Here is a 12,855-nt window from a genome sequence, read left to right as displayed (position 1 = left end):
CCCGACGGGCAGGGCTGAGATAGATTTTGGTAGCCCGACTGGAAAAATCACTAGCCCCGGGACGTCGGGCTAGCGATTTTGCGAGCCCTGGTGTAGTGCACGTACTTCAAGCGTGCAGACCCTGAAATGGGACATAACCAATATGCGTACCTGTGCATACTTGCGTTCTCGTGTACTCGTGATACGTCATCAGTCGGAGACCAAGTACCGTTCCAATTCGAAGTACGCATCAAGCCGAGAACGCGAAAAAGTCCCGGATGTGTTCTCGCTCCGCCCGTTTTATCAAGCATGCATCGGTGGTGACTGTCACTACCCGATCCGTACCGGAAACCCGATCGGTACCCCGCATGCGCGAAAGGTGTCTACTTCCGGTCGAAGCGTTTTACGATAGTTACAGGCCAGAGTATCGGTTAAGATGTTAAGAATAATAAGTATCTCTTAAAATGTTTCCGATAATGAAACATTTAATATAATGTAGACAAAAACAAAAAATAAAAAGATAGTTACAGATCGGGACTCCCGATCCTTACCGCGCATGTGCAGATGTTTTCTTCTTCTTCTGTTCGTTTAATGGCAGTTTACTCCCCAGTGTACGAGGATACCGCCACCTGTTGACTGAGTGAATGAACCCTATTGTAAACTGAATTGGCGTCAATTCAATTATTACAGCCGGCGAGAACAGCGGACTCCCGGCACATCGTTTTAACACCCCCCCCCCCCCCCCCCCCCCCCCCGCGGTCTTTTCGCTACTCAGGTGAAACAAACCCCAAACCCCAGTAGCTGTCTATTGTATTGAGTGTCCACTAAAATAAAATTAAAAGCGTTCTAACATCTCACCTGCTTGTTTTATTGAGGTATGTACACGTATGTACATGTACACTATTTTTATTAATAGAGATTTCACTACTGAGGTTAAACATGATATATAAGTCACTTAGATCACTTCTAAATGTTAATGTTTGGTTTATTTCAGTGTTTTATTTGTTCCTGAGTAAACCGGTTTGGCTGTGATTAAAGTTAAGCTTCATAACATATTACTCAGTTAAATTAAGAGGGCAGTGAAAACTCCGGACCTGTGACATCATCAAGTACGCTGGTGTTCCAATTGTACAAATCACGAGAATTCTCGCCGAGAACGCGAGTACGTACTCGCGTACTTGAGAATTGAGAAAGGGTGGAGAGTGGAGTTCAGGCTGACTTTATGAAAGTGCGACCTTTGAGCCACTTCCTGTTCTCAGTCCCGGCGTCCTGATCACCGAGGTTTCTGTTGCTCTGATATCTGATATTGATTATATCGGTAAACAGGCTGTAGGCAGAAACATCAGGTCTGATCTGAAAATCCCTTCAGAAACAAACTTTAAGAGTTTTATGTCCGTGTGAGGCCGCACGCTGATTGGATAACCACCTGTCAGTCTCAGGGTATTAGCCAATGAGCGCGCAGATTCACAGTAAGACCTTATCACGTCATTCTTTGAAACTAAAACATCGACAGTAAAACTGTAACGTGTCCTGTGATCTATAAACACTCTGTGATGAATAATCTGAAGTCATTTTGAGCCTGACAGTAGTTTCCTGTCACAGAGCAGAAGCTGCAGGCAGTTTTTGGCACCTTTACATTTAATTTATTCCAAAATAAATCAATAAAGGTAGAAAAGAACTCTCAGTGACATTAAAAATCTATTTTTAAAGACAGATGTGACCAAGTGCAACAAATATAAGATGACATGTTTACAGATATTTGAAGTATTGATCATATGTAGAACACAGAGCAGGTCCAATAACAGAGTCATCCTGCTCACAAACAGCAGTTTGGTTTCATGAGCTCACTTCCTGCAGTGATCCTCAGCTTCTCTCCAAAGGAGCCGTAACATGTGGGCTCCTCACCATGATGATGATCCCAAACACACTGAGTTCCTTCATCCACCTGATCATGTACTTATTAAATAATGTGATGGTTTTGGTGTTTTTTAAAGACTTTGAGCCTCTAAAATAACTGGTTTGGACTTTAGGGCCAAAGCTCCAACATTAGAAAGCCGTCAGTGTGATGCTTCCAGTACAACAGCACCTCTGAGTGTGTGTGTTTACCTCTCAGACTAACTCCACCCTGACATCAAGAAGATGGAGGAAGAGGACGGAGCAGCATCTGCAGCATCCAGCTGTGTGTCTGTGAGGAGTGACGGGGTTACACAAACACCTCCACCTTACAGTCATGGACCTGCAGCAACAATGTAAGAACACTACTAACTTTATTAGTCATTTCAACAGAACCATGACAGAATCATTGATCTGTGATTGGTTCAAACTGTTTGATCTGAGTTTGATTTTTATTGACTTGTTTTCTTGCTAAGATCTGAACTCTGTAAGTTTAAGTGAAGTCAGTGCAGCAGAATCAGAGAGAAGAGCTGAGAACAAACTGAGTTCATTCAGAGACAGAAAAACTGGCTGATGATTGGCTGACCTGTCAGCGTTATGAGGCAGACACAATATCACAGAGGGATCAGCTGATCATATGGCTGTCAGAGAGAACTGATCAGTTATTGATGTTTGTGTTTGCAGAGGTCAGAGGTCACAGTCTCCAGCATCCAGCTGTGTGTCTGTGAGGAGTGACTCGTCCAAAGGAAGACTTCCTCCACTCTTCAGTCATGAACCTGCATCAACAATGTTCTTCAATCATGGAGCTCAGCTGACCATGTAAGAGATCTGCTGACTCAGAGTTCAAAGGTTGTTTCTATAAATGTGTTCTGCCAGTGACATCATAACTTAACCTCACACTGGTCTGTGTATGAAGTATCATTTAGTGGCCGTTGTTAAAGTTGTATAATGATGATGCTAGTTTGGGGTGTATTTTCCTGCTGATGCAAATGCATCTACTTTGCCCTTTGTCTGGTGCTTTGGACAAAGACGTCCAATGAAACTCAGAACAACACAGTTTGCACCACCAGCAGGCAGAGGAAGTGGCTGACATCCAGAAATCCTACCAGTGGCTGAACAAAGCTGGACTGAAAGACAGCACAGAGGCACTAATCATGGCAGCACAGGAACAAGCTCCGAGCACAAGACCCATAGAGCCCGGGGTCTACATGGCTCTTTTTGGGGGGGGTTGTGTTGTATTAATAGTGACTTTGTTTCTTTGGACCTGACCAAAATATTTAGTTTTTCAGTTCAGCTGCAACATTGACTAACACTAATGCAGGGGTCGGCAACCTGCGGCTCTTTAGTCCTTATAGTGCGGCTCCTCGTGGTTTGGGAAAATAAATTAGAAGTATTTAGCTGAAGTGTATTTTATTTATGTTCTTTTTTAACTTGTAGTTCTAAATTGGAAGATTATTGTGATATTGAAATATAAAAATAAAATTCTATTTTATTATTTTTTCATCGCTCAAATAAGCGTCACACTCGTGGAAGCCGGTGTACCCGCCGAAACGCCGTGCATTTATCGAGACTTTCAGCCCCAGGTAGGCCAATTCTGGATCTTTGGATCCACATTATGTCAGCAGCTGTTCTCCACCGTGAACTATGTTAAAAACAAACACGCTCACGCCTCACAGACGACAGCTTACAGTCCTGTAAAGATGAAAGTGACTTCGTACAGCCCCGATCTGCAGACGCTGTGCGCAGAGGTTCAGGAGCAGAAGTCCCGTTGTAAACATATCACGGCAGACCCGATGATGTTTGCATGAACACGCTTTTCAGCATCTCTTTATTGACCACTTTACACACACGGTTGCTGTACGCACACAGCCGGCTGTAGCTTTGCAGCTCACAGCCCGACACACACCAACACAACAGCACAGACGTTAAGGCGGCGAAGCGTGATTGCGGGTGCCGCTCAGGTGCGTCCGCCTCCCCTGCAGCGGCGCTGCAGACCACGCCCCGCCACACACATTAACCAGGTAAAATACATATTTAGGCAGAATTTTGCAAATATCTATTTTTCATCTTTCAGCAGCATAGAGCTTTTTTTCAATTATTTTTTAAAAGTCAGGTCAAGGCTCCAAAAGCACAAAGGAGATATAAGGGTGGCGGCTCACAGCAGTTTTTGTTTGCTGGATCATTTTAGTTCAGCTGGGTGTCTTTCCTTTGGTTATATTTCTTTAAGAGTTCAAATTAGGGGTGGGTTTTTATAATCGATTTATCGATTAAAATCGATTCTGGCTTGGATTACATAAAATCAATTCATTAAAATCCTGAATCGATTTTTTAATACAAATTTATTTTGCCCGAAATGCCAGAATCTCAGGTGAAATCAAAAATTTCAGCAACCACCAAACAGCTAAAACAGTAAATGAGAGCAGGAACACGGATTCTGCACAAAGACTTAAACACAGCGCAGCCCGCGGATCAGAATCAGTTAGATGTCGAATTTCTCACAGTCGGGGCTGAAAGCCGACAGCTCACTGATTCTGATCTGTCGGCGGGTCCGCGCTTTGTGTTCACGCCCTTTATGCGCTGATTGTAAAGCTGTTAGTTTGATGTCTCTCCAAACAATATTGACCGAACCAGCAGTAAAAGAAGATCCAAACTACGCTTCACATAAACATCGTCATGTATTCACTCTTACTTTTACTGTTTTGCTTCGACCATGATGCACAGCTCTCTCCCCCCCCCCCCTCTCTCTGTATGGTTTTCTGCATTATTCGCTTGCTTGTTAAGCACAAGTCTACCTTTGTTTACAGCGCTATCGGCCGACTTTTTTTTCTTTCTGTTTTATATACTTCCGAAAAGAAAACCTAATTTCTGCCGTTCAATGCTGAACAAATTTAAACTTTTTAGAATTATGTAAAATGCAAAATGCTTAGCCGTGTCTCTAATAAAACCGCTGTAACTTCAGAGGTAATGTTCATATGTTGATTAATGGTTTTCTTTCGTTTTTGATGTACTGCAGAATATTTTTATAAAATCCCAGGCCAGGAAAATCACCTTCATGTGTTTCTGTGTTTTATCTTCAGCTACTTTGACACAAAGGCATCTGCTGTGAGCTTACACCTTTGATAAAGTCTTGCGTGTGTCAGCTTCCTTTTTATAGATACAAAAATATGTAAATGTACTGATCTGAATTATAATATTTCTGACTGTCAAAATTTCCCAGATTCAAATCGAAGTGAATCGAATCGATTCTGGACCTTGTGAATCGGAATTGAATCGATTCTAGAAATCAGTGACGATACCCAGCCCTAGTTCAAATGTGTTGTGGCGTGGGTGTGGTCTCTGGCCAGCTGCAGAGGAGGGGTGACACAGTGAGCTCCCGGGGCGGCGCAGGGGCGGGGTTGACAGGTGTGCTGGGTTCCGACCTTGATTGTGTGTTTTCTTATGTTGGCAGTGACAGTCGGAGGGGAGCGGACGTGACAGTTGCAGAGAGCGGGAGTGACTGCAAACAAACACAAGTCTCTCAATAAAAACTTTGTACTGTCAAAATAAGCGCCCAGCGTGTGTTTTATCGGGTCGAACGCCACAGTGTTCATTACATAAATAACATGTAATTTTCTCTGTAGCACTTCATGGATTTCATCAGCAACACACCTTAGTTGTTCACACAAAGCATAAAGGTAAAAAACAATATATACAGTGTTATCTTCATTTTAGATGTCAAAAAGTATTTGCGGCTCCCAGTGTTTTCTTTTGTGTGGAAACTGGGTCCAAATGGCTCTTTGGGTCCTAAAGGTTGCTGACCTCTGACCTAATGGTATATTTTTTTTAGCTGGATCGTTCTATAAAAACATGAATCTAATCTGAGAAAGTTTCCACCTGACCTATTGAATGTTATTGAAGCCAGAAGTTTGCCTTCATACTGTGTTTCTTGCATGCCTTTGTGGTATACTAATTGATGTGAAATGAATGCAATGTGGTTGTATTTGCAGAGGTCAGAGGTCACAATCTCCAGCATCCAGCTGTGTGTCTGTGAGGAGTGACTGGTCCAAAGACAGACCTCCATATTTCAGTGATGAACCTGCAGCAACAATGAACTTCAATCATGGAGCTCAGCTGACCATGTAAGAGAGCTGCTGACTCAGAGTTCAAAGGTTGTTTCTATAAATGTGTTCTACCAGTGACATCATAAATGATTCCTAATGGTGGTCCGGGTACGATAATGCTAGTATTAATCGTAGTAGTAATGCAATCCAAGGTAATGATTTCTTCTCTGTTGCTGTGAACGTCTCTGCAGCCGTCTGTACTCTAATGTGAGACAACTATTACTGACAGAAACCATCACATTATCCAGTTTGTGTGTTTGCAGCTGCTTAAAGATTTTAAACAGAGATTAATCAGTAATTCATGTCATATGAATGTGATGTGTTTGCAGAGGTCAGAGGTCACAGTCTCCAGTATCCAGCTGTGTGTCTGTGAGGAGTGACTGGTCCAAAGAATTTCCTCCAAACTTCAGTCATGAACCTGCAGCAACAATGTTCTTCAATCATGGAGCTCAGCTGACCATGTAAGAGATCTGCTGACTCATTTACGGGTGTTTGAAATTCTGTGACCACTTTGTAATTTTAGTTTATATTTTAAAAGTGTTTTTATTTGTAGTTGCCTGTATTTTTATTACACTGTGTGTAACGTGGTGGTTTATGCTTTTTGGGATTGTTTTGGTGTATTTGTGTCAGAACATCAGATAAATGATTTCATCACATTTTAAAAGAAAGTATCAGGATAATAATCTGAACTGAGTCATCAGAAATAGAAAGATGGTCTCAACAGGCCACTGAGCTGATCTCCAAAGAAATGCAGAAGATTGAAGAGTCCGAGGCTGTTTATTTGTCACAGGCATCGTCATACACGTACAACACAGTGAAATGTGCTGAGCTGCTCCTGTGACTGGACAAAACATTAGAAACAATCATTAAATGAAATAATGAAACATTGTGCAGATGTAATGTTAAAGTGCTTTGTGCCACATTAGCACAGCATGTACTGACAGAGCAGTGCAAGCAGAACAAAGCAAATGAGCAAAGTGATGTAAACAGAGTAACTGAACAGAGTGAGCAGAGTAATATCAGCAGTAATGAAGCAGCAGGATCAGTGTAGCAGCGTGTGACGTCATAATGAATCAGACATGATCTGAAATATGACAGTGAGACAAGAACATGATGTAAGGTCCTGTTTAAACCCTGATGGTGATGCTATGAGGGGAGCATGTTCTGATTTAGGACTTGGATGGTCTGAGGATAGAAGCTCCTCTCTGTTTGTGTCCTGATGGTGCAGAAGCTTCTGCATGATTGTAGAAGGAGCTGAAGCCAGCATCATCCCAGAGGTGAAGCTCCTCTGTGTGCAGACCTGAGGTCAGATTCCTCCAGGCTGATGTTCAGGATCTACAGAAACGTGTGGTTGTAGTTATTGCTGCACTGTGTGCTGACAGCAGATACTCAGAACAAAGCGCTGCACACGTGTTCTTTACAAACATCTGTACATATCAAATATGGATTATGGCAGTGAATGAACACGTTTCTGTCATTTGTTTCATTGGCTTCTTTTTTCTGCCTGTGTTCATGTGATTAATGTCTAACACATAAACAGGTTTGTAATCAAACATCACATCATCAGGGAGGCATCATGAAACAAAGTTACTGCTGGAGGCTGAACTCAATTTGGTGGCAATGTTCAAAAATATCACTCAGATCATTTCAAAGCTTTTAGTTCTTCTTCTTCACTTCTGTAAAATAATAGAAAGAAAATCAGAACCCAGAAGTTCACTTCCTGATGACTGAACTCTTTCAAAATAAAGCTGAAAGCTCTGAATGTGACACCGCTGCTCCACCACAGTTTTTAGAGGAGGTCAAAGGTCAGTTCAAAGTGATGGATCCCAAACTTCCAGTACATCCAGTGAAGGACATAATCAGCTCTGTGATGAAGGCTTTTACTGTGGAGTTTGTAGGCTGATCACTCTGTGTTTAATAAGACAGGAACAGCAAAGGAAACTTGGATTCTGAACTCAAACTCAAGTTTCTCCTCCTTGACTTTTCTCTGTGACCATCAGAGCTTCTGCACAGTGTCATCAAATCTGGATGTTTGTCACTGACAGTCAATGACTTTAGTGATAAAGAAATGTGTTCACAGAGGGAGGAAGAGGAAGAGGAGTGGTGTCTGTGAGGAGGAGCAGCTGTCCTGCTGTGCTTTGTGTCAGGACGTCCTGAAGGATCCAGTCTCTACCAGCTGTGGACACTGGTTCTGCAGACAGTGCATCTCCTCATACTGGGACCAGTCTGCTTCATCAGGAGACTGGTCCTGTCCCCAGTGTGGAGAAAGATCCAGAAGCAGAGCTGGACTGCAGACAGCCAGTCAGAGCAGCTGTGTACAAAGTAAGACTGAACATCTGTCTGCTGATGGACTCATTTCTGAAAACTGGACTTCTTGTTGTTGTTCAGACATTGAAGAGTTTTCTTTCTGTTTTTCTTTCTTTCAGCAGATGTTGGTCTGCAGGAGGTTTTAGATGAACATAAGATCAGTCTGAGGAGGAGATGTGAACGTGTGACTGAAGGAAGTGATGAAACAGGAAGTAGAACCCTCCTCAACAGGATCTACACTGAGCTCTACATCACAGAGGGACAGAGTGAAGAGGTTCATACCCAACATGAGGTGAGGCAGCTGGAGACAGCTTCCAAGATGGACGCCCTCCATGACACTCCAATCAGGTGCCAGGACATCTTTAAAGCCTTACCTGACCAACAGAGACCCATCAGAGTGGTTCTGACCAACGGCGTGGCTGGTGTTGGAAAAACCTTCTCAGTGCAGAAGTTCACTCTGGACTGGGCAGAGGGCTTGGAGAACCAACATGTCAGTGTGGTGGTTCTGCTTTCATTCAGGGAGCTGAACCTGATCAGAGATGAGCAGTACAGTCTTCTGGAGCTGCTCCATGTTTTCCATCCAACATTACAGAAGGTCACAGCAGAGAAGCTGGCTGTCTCTCAGCTTTTGTTCATCTTTGACGGCCTGGATGAAAGCAGACTTTCATTGGATTTCACCAACAGGAAGCTGCTGTCTGATGTCACACAGAAGTCATCAGTCAGCCAGCTGCTGACAAACCTCATCCAGGGGAATCTGCTTCCCTCGGCTCTCGTCTGGATAACTTCCCGACCTGCAGCGGCCAATCAGATCCCTCCTACATGTGTTGACAGGCTAACAGAAGTACGAGGCTTCACTGACGCCCAGAAGGAGGAGTACTTCAGGAGGAGATTCAGTGATGAAGAGCTGTCCAGCAGAATCATCTCCCACATGAAGACATCCAGGAGCCTCCACATCATGTGTAGAATCCCAGTCTTCTGCTGGATCACTGCTACAGTTCTGGAGCACATGTTGACTACAGAGCAGAGAGGAGAGCTGCCCAAGACCCTGACTGACATGTACTCACACTTCCTGCTGGTTCAGACAAAGAGGAAGAAGAACAAGTACCACGAGGGACATGAGACGAGTCCACAGGAGCTGACGGAGGCTGACAGGGAAGTTCTTCTGAAGCTGGGGAGGCTGGCGTTTGAACATCTGAAGAAAGGAAACATCATGTTCTACCAAGAAGACCTGGAGCAGTGTGGTCTGGATGTGACAGAGGCCTCGGTGTACTCAGGAGTTTGTACAGAGATCTTCAAAAGAGAGTGTGTGATCTTCCAGAAACCAGTCTACTGCTTTGTTCATCTGAGCATCCAGGAGTTTCTGGCTGCAGTCTACATGTTCCACTGTTTCACCAACAGGAAGTCAGAGGTGCTGAAGAACTTCCTGGGAAAAAAATACAACGAGTCATCTCTGGACAATTTTTTGATGGAAACGCTAATAAAATCCTTCAGGAGTAAAAGTGGTCGTCTGGACCTGTTTGTTCGCTTCCTTCATGGCCTCTGTCTGGAGTCCAACCAGAGACTCTTAGGAGGTCTGCTGGGTCAGACAGAGAACAGTCCAGAAACCATCCAGAGAGTCATTAAGAGCCTGAAGAATAACAACACATTTGAAATCTCTCCTGACAGAAGCATCAACATCTTCCACTGTCTGATGGAGATTAACGACCTCTCAGTACATCAGGAGATCCAAGAGTTCCTGAAGTCAGAGAACAGATCAAAGGAACTTTCTGAGATCCAGTGCTCAGCTCTGGCCTTCATGCTGCAGATGTCAGAGGAGGTTCTAGATGAGTTGGACCTGAAGAAGTACAACACAACAGACCATGGACGACAGAGACTGATTCCAGCTGTGAGGAACTGCAGAAAGGCTCGGTGAGTCCAAGATTTGTTATTCAGAAATGCAGAAGCTGGAGGATGTTTGGTTATTTGTTCTGACTCAAGCTGTTGTGTAATATTTTTGAAAGAGTTTCCAAAACCAAATTTGTGTAAAGTTGGAAATAAACATTTCCAGTTAACTCTGTTAAACGTTGTTTCTGCATCTAAAGAAAATATTGTAGTTTTGATGTTTTTACTGTATGAGTAGTCTATCAAATTAAGTAATCTATGTGTATTTGTTGATGAGTGCCTACCTTTTATGAAACCAGTTTGGTCAGGATGAATTAAGAGGGGGGTTATTTTCTCTAATCTCTTTGAGAGAGCTTTGCAGATTATTTTAAGGTCTACATTTAAAAGAAATATTGGACGATAGCTTGAGGGATGTACAGGGTCTTTGCCTGGTTTTAGCAGGAGAGTAATGTTTGCAGAATTCATATTTGATGGAAGTCTGCCCTTTTCTTTGATTTCCAACAACGTTCTGTAAAAACTGGTGCCAGAATCGTCCAGAATTCTTTGTAGAATTCTGCAGGGAAGCCGTCTGGACCTGGAGCCTTATTATTGGGCATACTTATCAGAGCTTCCTGGAGTTCACCTGGTGAATCCACTGACATTGCTTGACTGTCTAGTAATTTTGGAAGAGTTACGCTGTCAAGAAACTAATAAATGTCTTTTTTAGAGTTTCATAGAAATCCCTAAAAATGTTGTTCATTCTTTCAGGTCAAACATTGTGTTCCCAGATCATCTTTAACAGCACATATAGTTGTTTTTTCTTTATTTATTTTTAACTGGTTGGCTAGAAATCGACCAAATTTGTTACTGTGTTCAAATTGTTGGGTTATTTTGTTCAGTATTTCCTAAGTCCACTCTTTTTAAAAAATATTTAACAAAGTCTTCATCTCCAGTTTTTCTCGGCAGAATGTTCTTCTTATGTATTATTGTTACAGATCCAGGAGCGTGATCGCTGACAGCTGTAAGGTGAATCTCAGTGTCTGAGATGTCACTCAGCAGTGAGCTGCTGACCAAAAAATAATCCAGGCGAGAGTAGGAGTGATGGACATGTGAGAAGAAAGTACAGTCGTGGCCAAAAAGTTTTGAGAATGACACAAATATTAGTTTTCACAAAGTTTGCTGCTAAACTGCTTTTAGATCTTTGTTTCAGTTGTGTCTGTGATGTACTGAAATATAATGACAAGCATACGTTTCAAAGGTTTTTATCAACAATTACATGACATTTATGCAAACAGTCAGTATTTGCAGTGTTGGCCCTTCTTTTTCAGGACCTCTGCAATTCGACTGGGCGTGCTCTCAGTCAACTTCTGGGTCAAATCCTGACTCACAGCAACCCATTCTGTCATGATCACTTCTTGGAGTTTGTCAGAATTAGTGGGTTTTTGTTTTCTCCACCCGCCTCTTGAGGATTGACCACAAAGTCTCAATTGGATTAAGATCTGGGGAGTTTCCAGGCCATGGACCCAAAATTTCAATGTTGTGGTCCCCGAGCCAGTTATCACTTTTGCCTTATGGCACGGTGCTGTGGAACACCAGGACTGCCATAATGAATTAATTAAATACACCATTAAATAATTAAATGTGGCAATAATTAATTAAAATTGGAAATAATTAACTAAATAAATATTTACGACACATTTAATGAATTATTGACACATTTAATGAATTATTGACACATTTAATTAATTAAGGACAGTTTTAATTAATTATTTAATGATGTATTTATTTAATTCATTTTGGCACTTTTGTCCCCTTCATGTCTCAGCTTGAAATCATTTTATCTCTCAGCCTCACCCATCAAACTAAGTGGGCGGGGTTAACGCTGCCACTGCAGCTTCTCTAGCATTTGATTGGTTGCCGTGCAAAGTAAGTCCAGACAGGTTGATCCTAGATAATCGATTGCTTGTGTGGCCTTGGGGCAGCCAGGTATCCCAGAATGCATTTCTTTTTCCGCCTTGTGTCTCTGTGCTTCTGTAACATAAAGAACGAGCTGACGTGTTTCTCAGGACACCAGCGATCAGCTCAACAGGCCCTCAGTTTACCTGCATCCTCCTCCTCCTCACCTGTCAGCTGTTTAACACCTGCTGCTAATTGAAGAAACACGCCCATGTGACCTGGTGATAGTCACAGTTTAACTGGGCAGCCGGTGCTCAATTTAACGCAATGTCACATTTTTCTGCACAAGATAAGTAAATATAGTTTTTTCCCCGAGCGCAGAGCTGCTGGAGCTCGTTTCCCTACAGAGCACTTTATAGGCGAACCAGCTTTATCAGCGGCTGATGTCCAATCACACAGCTTTGAAACCTCACCTGAGTTTTAGCTCTCAGTGGTTAAACGCTGGACTTAATTCACTCAGGTTCTGTGTGTCGGTCACGTTTACTTCGCTGTTTTATTTACAACTGAGCAAATCGGTTTGGCTGAGGTTAAAGTTACGTTTCAGAACTGCATATCTCCAAAAGTTGATTCTGCTCATCTGGACGTAGCGTTTTGTTTCGTCATCATCAGGTGACGTCTTCAGTCTCAGCTGACTGCAGGTTTCAATCTTATAAACAGTACATTTGCATAATGACTGAAACCAGCCCACTGAGGGAACAATGGGCTGGGAGGTCAATTCCTTAATCATAATTATGCAAACTGTCACGACCATTGATCAACA

At 42.7% G+C, this 12,855-nt stretch overlaps 1 protein-coding gene across 8 annotated transcripts in view; it reads left to right on the top strand.

Moving 5' to 3' along the window:
- LOC146492346 (NACHT, LRR and PYD domains-containing protein 12-like) overlaps positions 1-12,855 on the top strand; it is a 137,642-nt gene that overhangs the window by 97,515 nt on the left and 27,272 nt on the right. The window contains exons 3-7 of one of the 8 annotated variants that reach the window (XM_085151044.1): positions 2,557-2,691; positions 5,859-5,990; positions 6,302-6,433; positions 8,053-8,294; positions 8,399-10,187. The exons of 6 other annotated variants lie outside the window; for them this stretch is intronic. In XM_085151044.1, the coding sequence (XP_085007170.1) occupies positions 2,557-2,691; positions 5,859-5,990; positions 6,302-6,433; positions 8,053-8,294; positions 8,399-10,187 (2,430 nt within the window). Of the gene's footprint in view, positions 1-1,640; positions 2,229-2,556; positions 2,692-5,858; positions 5,991-6,301; positions 6,434-8,052; positions 8,295-8,398; positions 10,188-12,855 lie in introns of those variants that run through there. One more of the 8 variants, XM_085151045.1, reaches the window with a different exon arrangement.

The sequence above is a fragment of the Neolamprologus multifasciatus genome, chromosome 23 (assembly GCF_963576455.1).
Source record: "Neolamprologus multifasciatus chromosome 23, fNeoMul1.2, whole genome shotgun sequence".
In the NCBI taxonomy this organism is placed as follows: Eukaryota; Metazoa; Chordata; class Actinopteri; order Cichliformes; family Cichlidae; genus Neolamprologus; species Neolamprologus multifasciatus.
The sequence above is the reverse complement of the archived record's forward strand: the minus strand, read 5'-3'. Positions and strand labels throughout refer to the sequence as shown.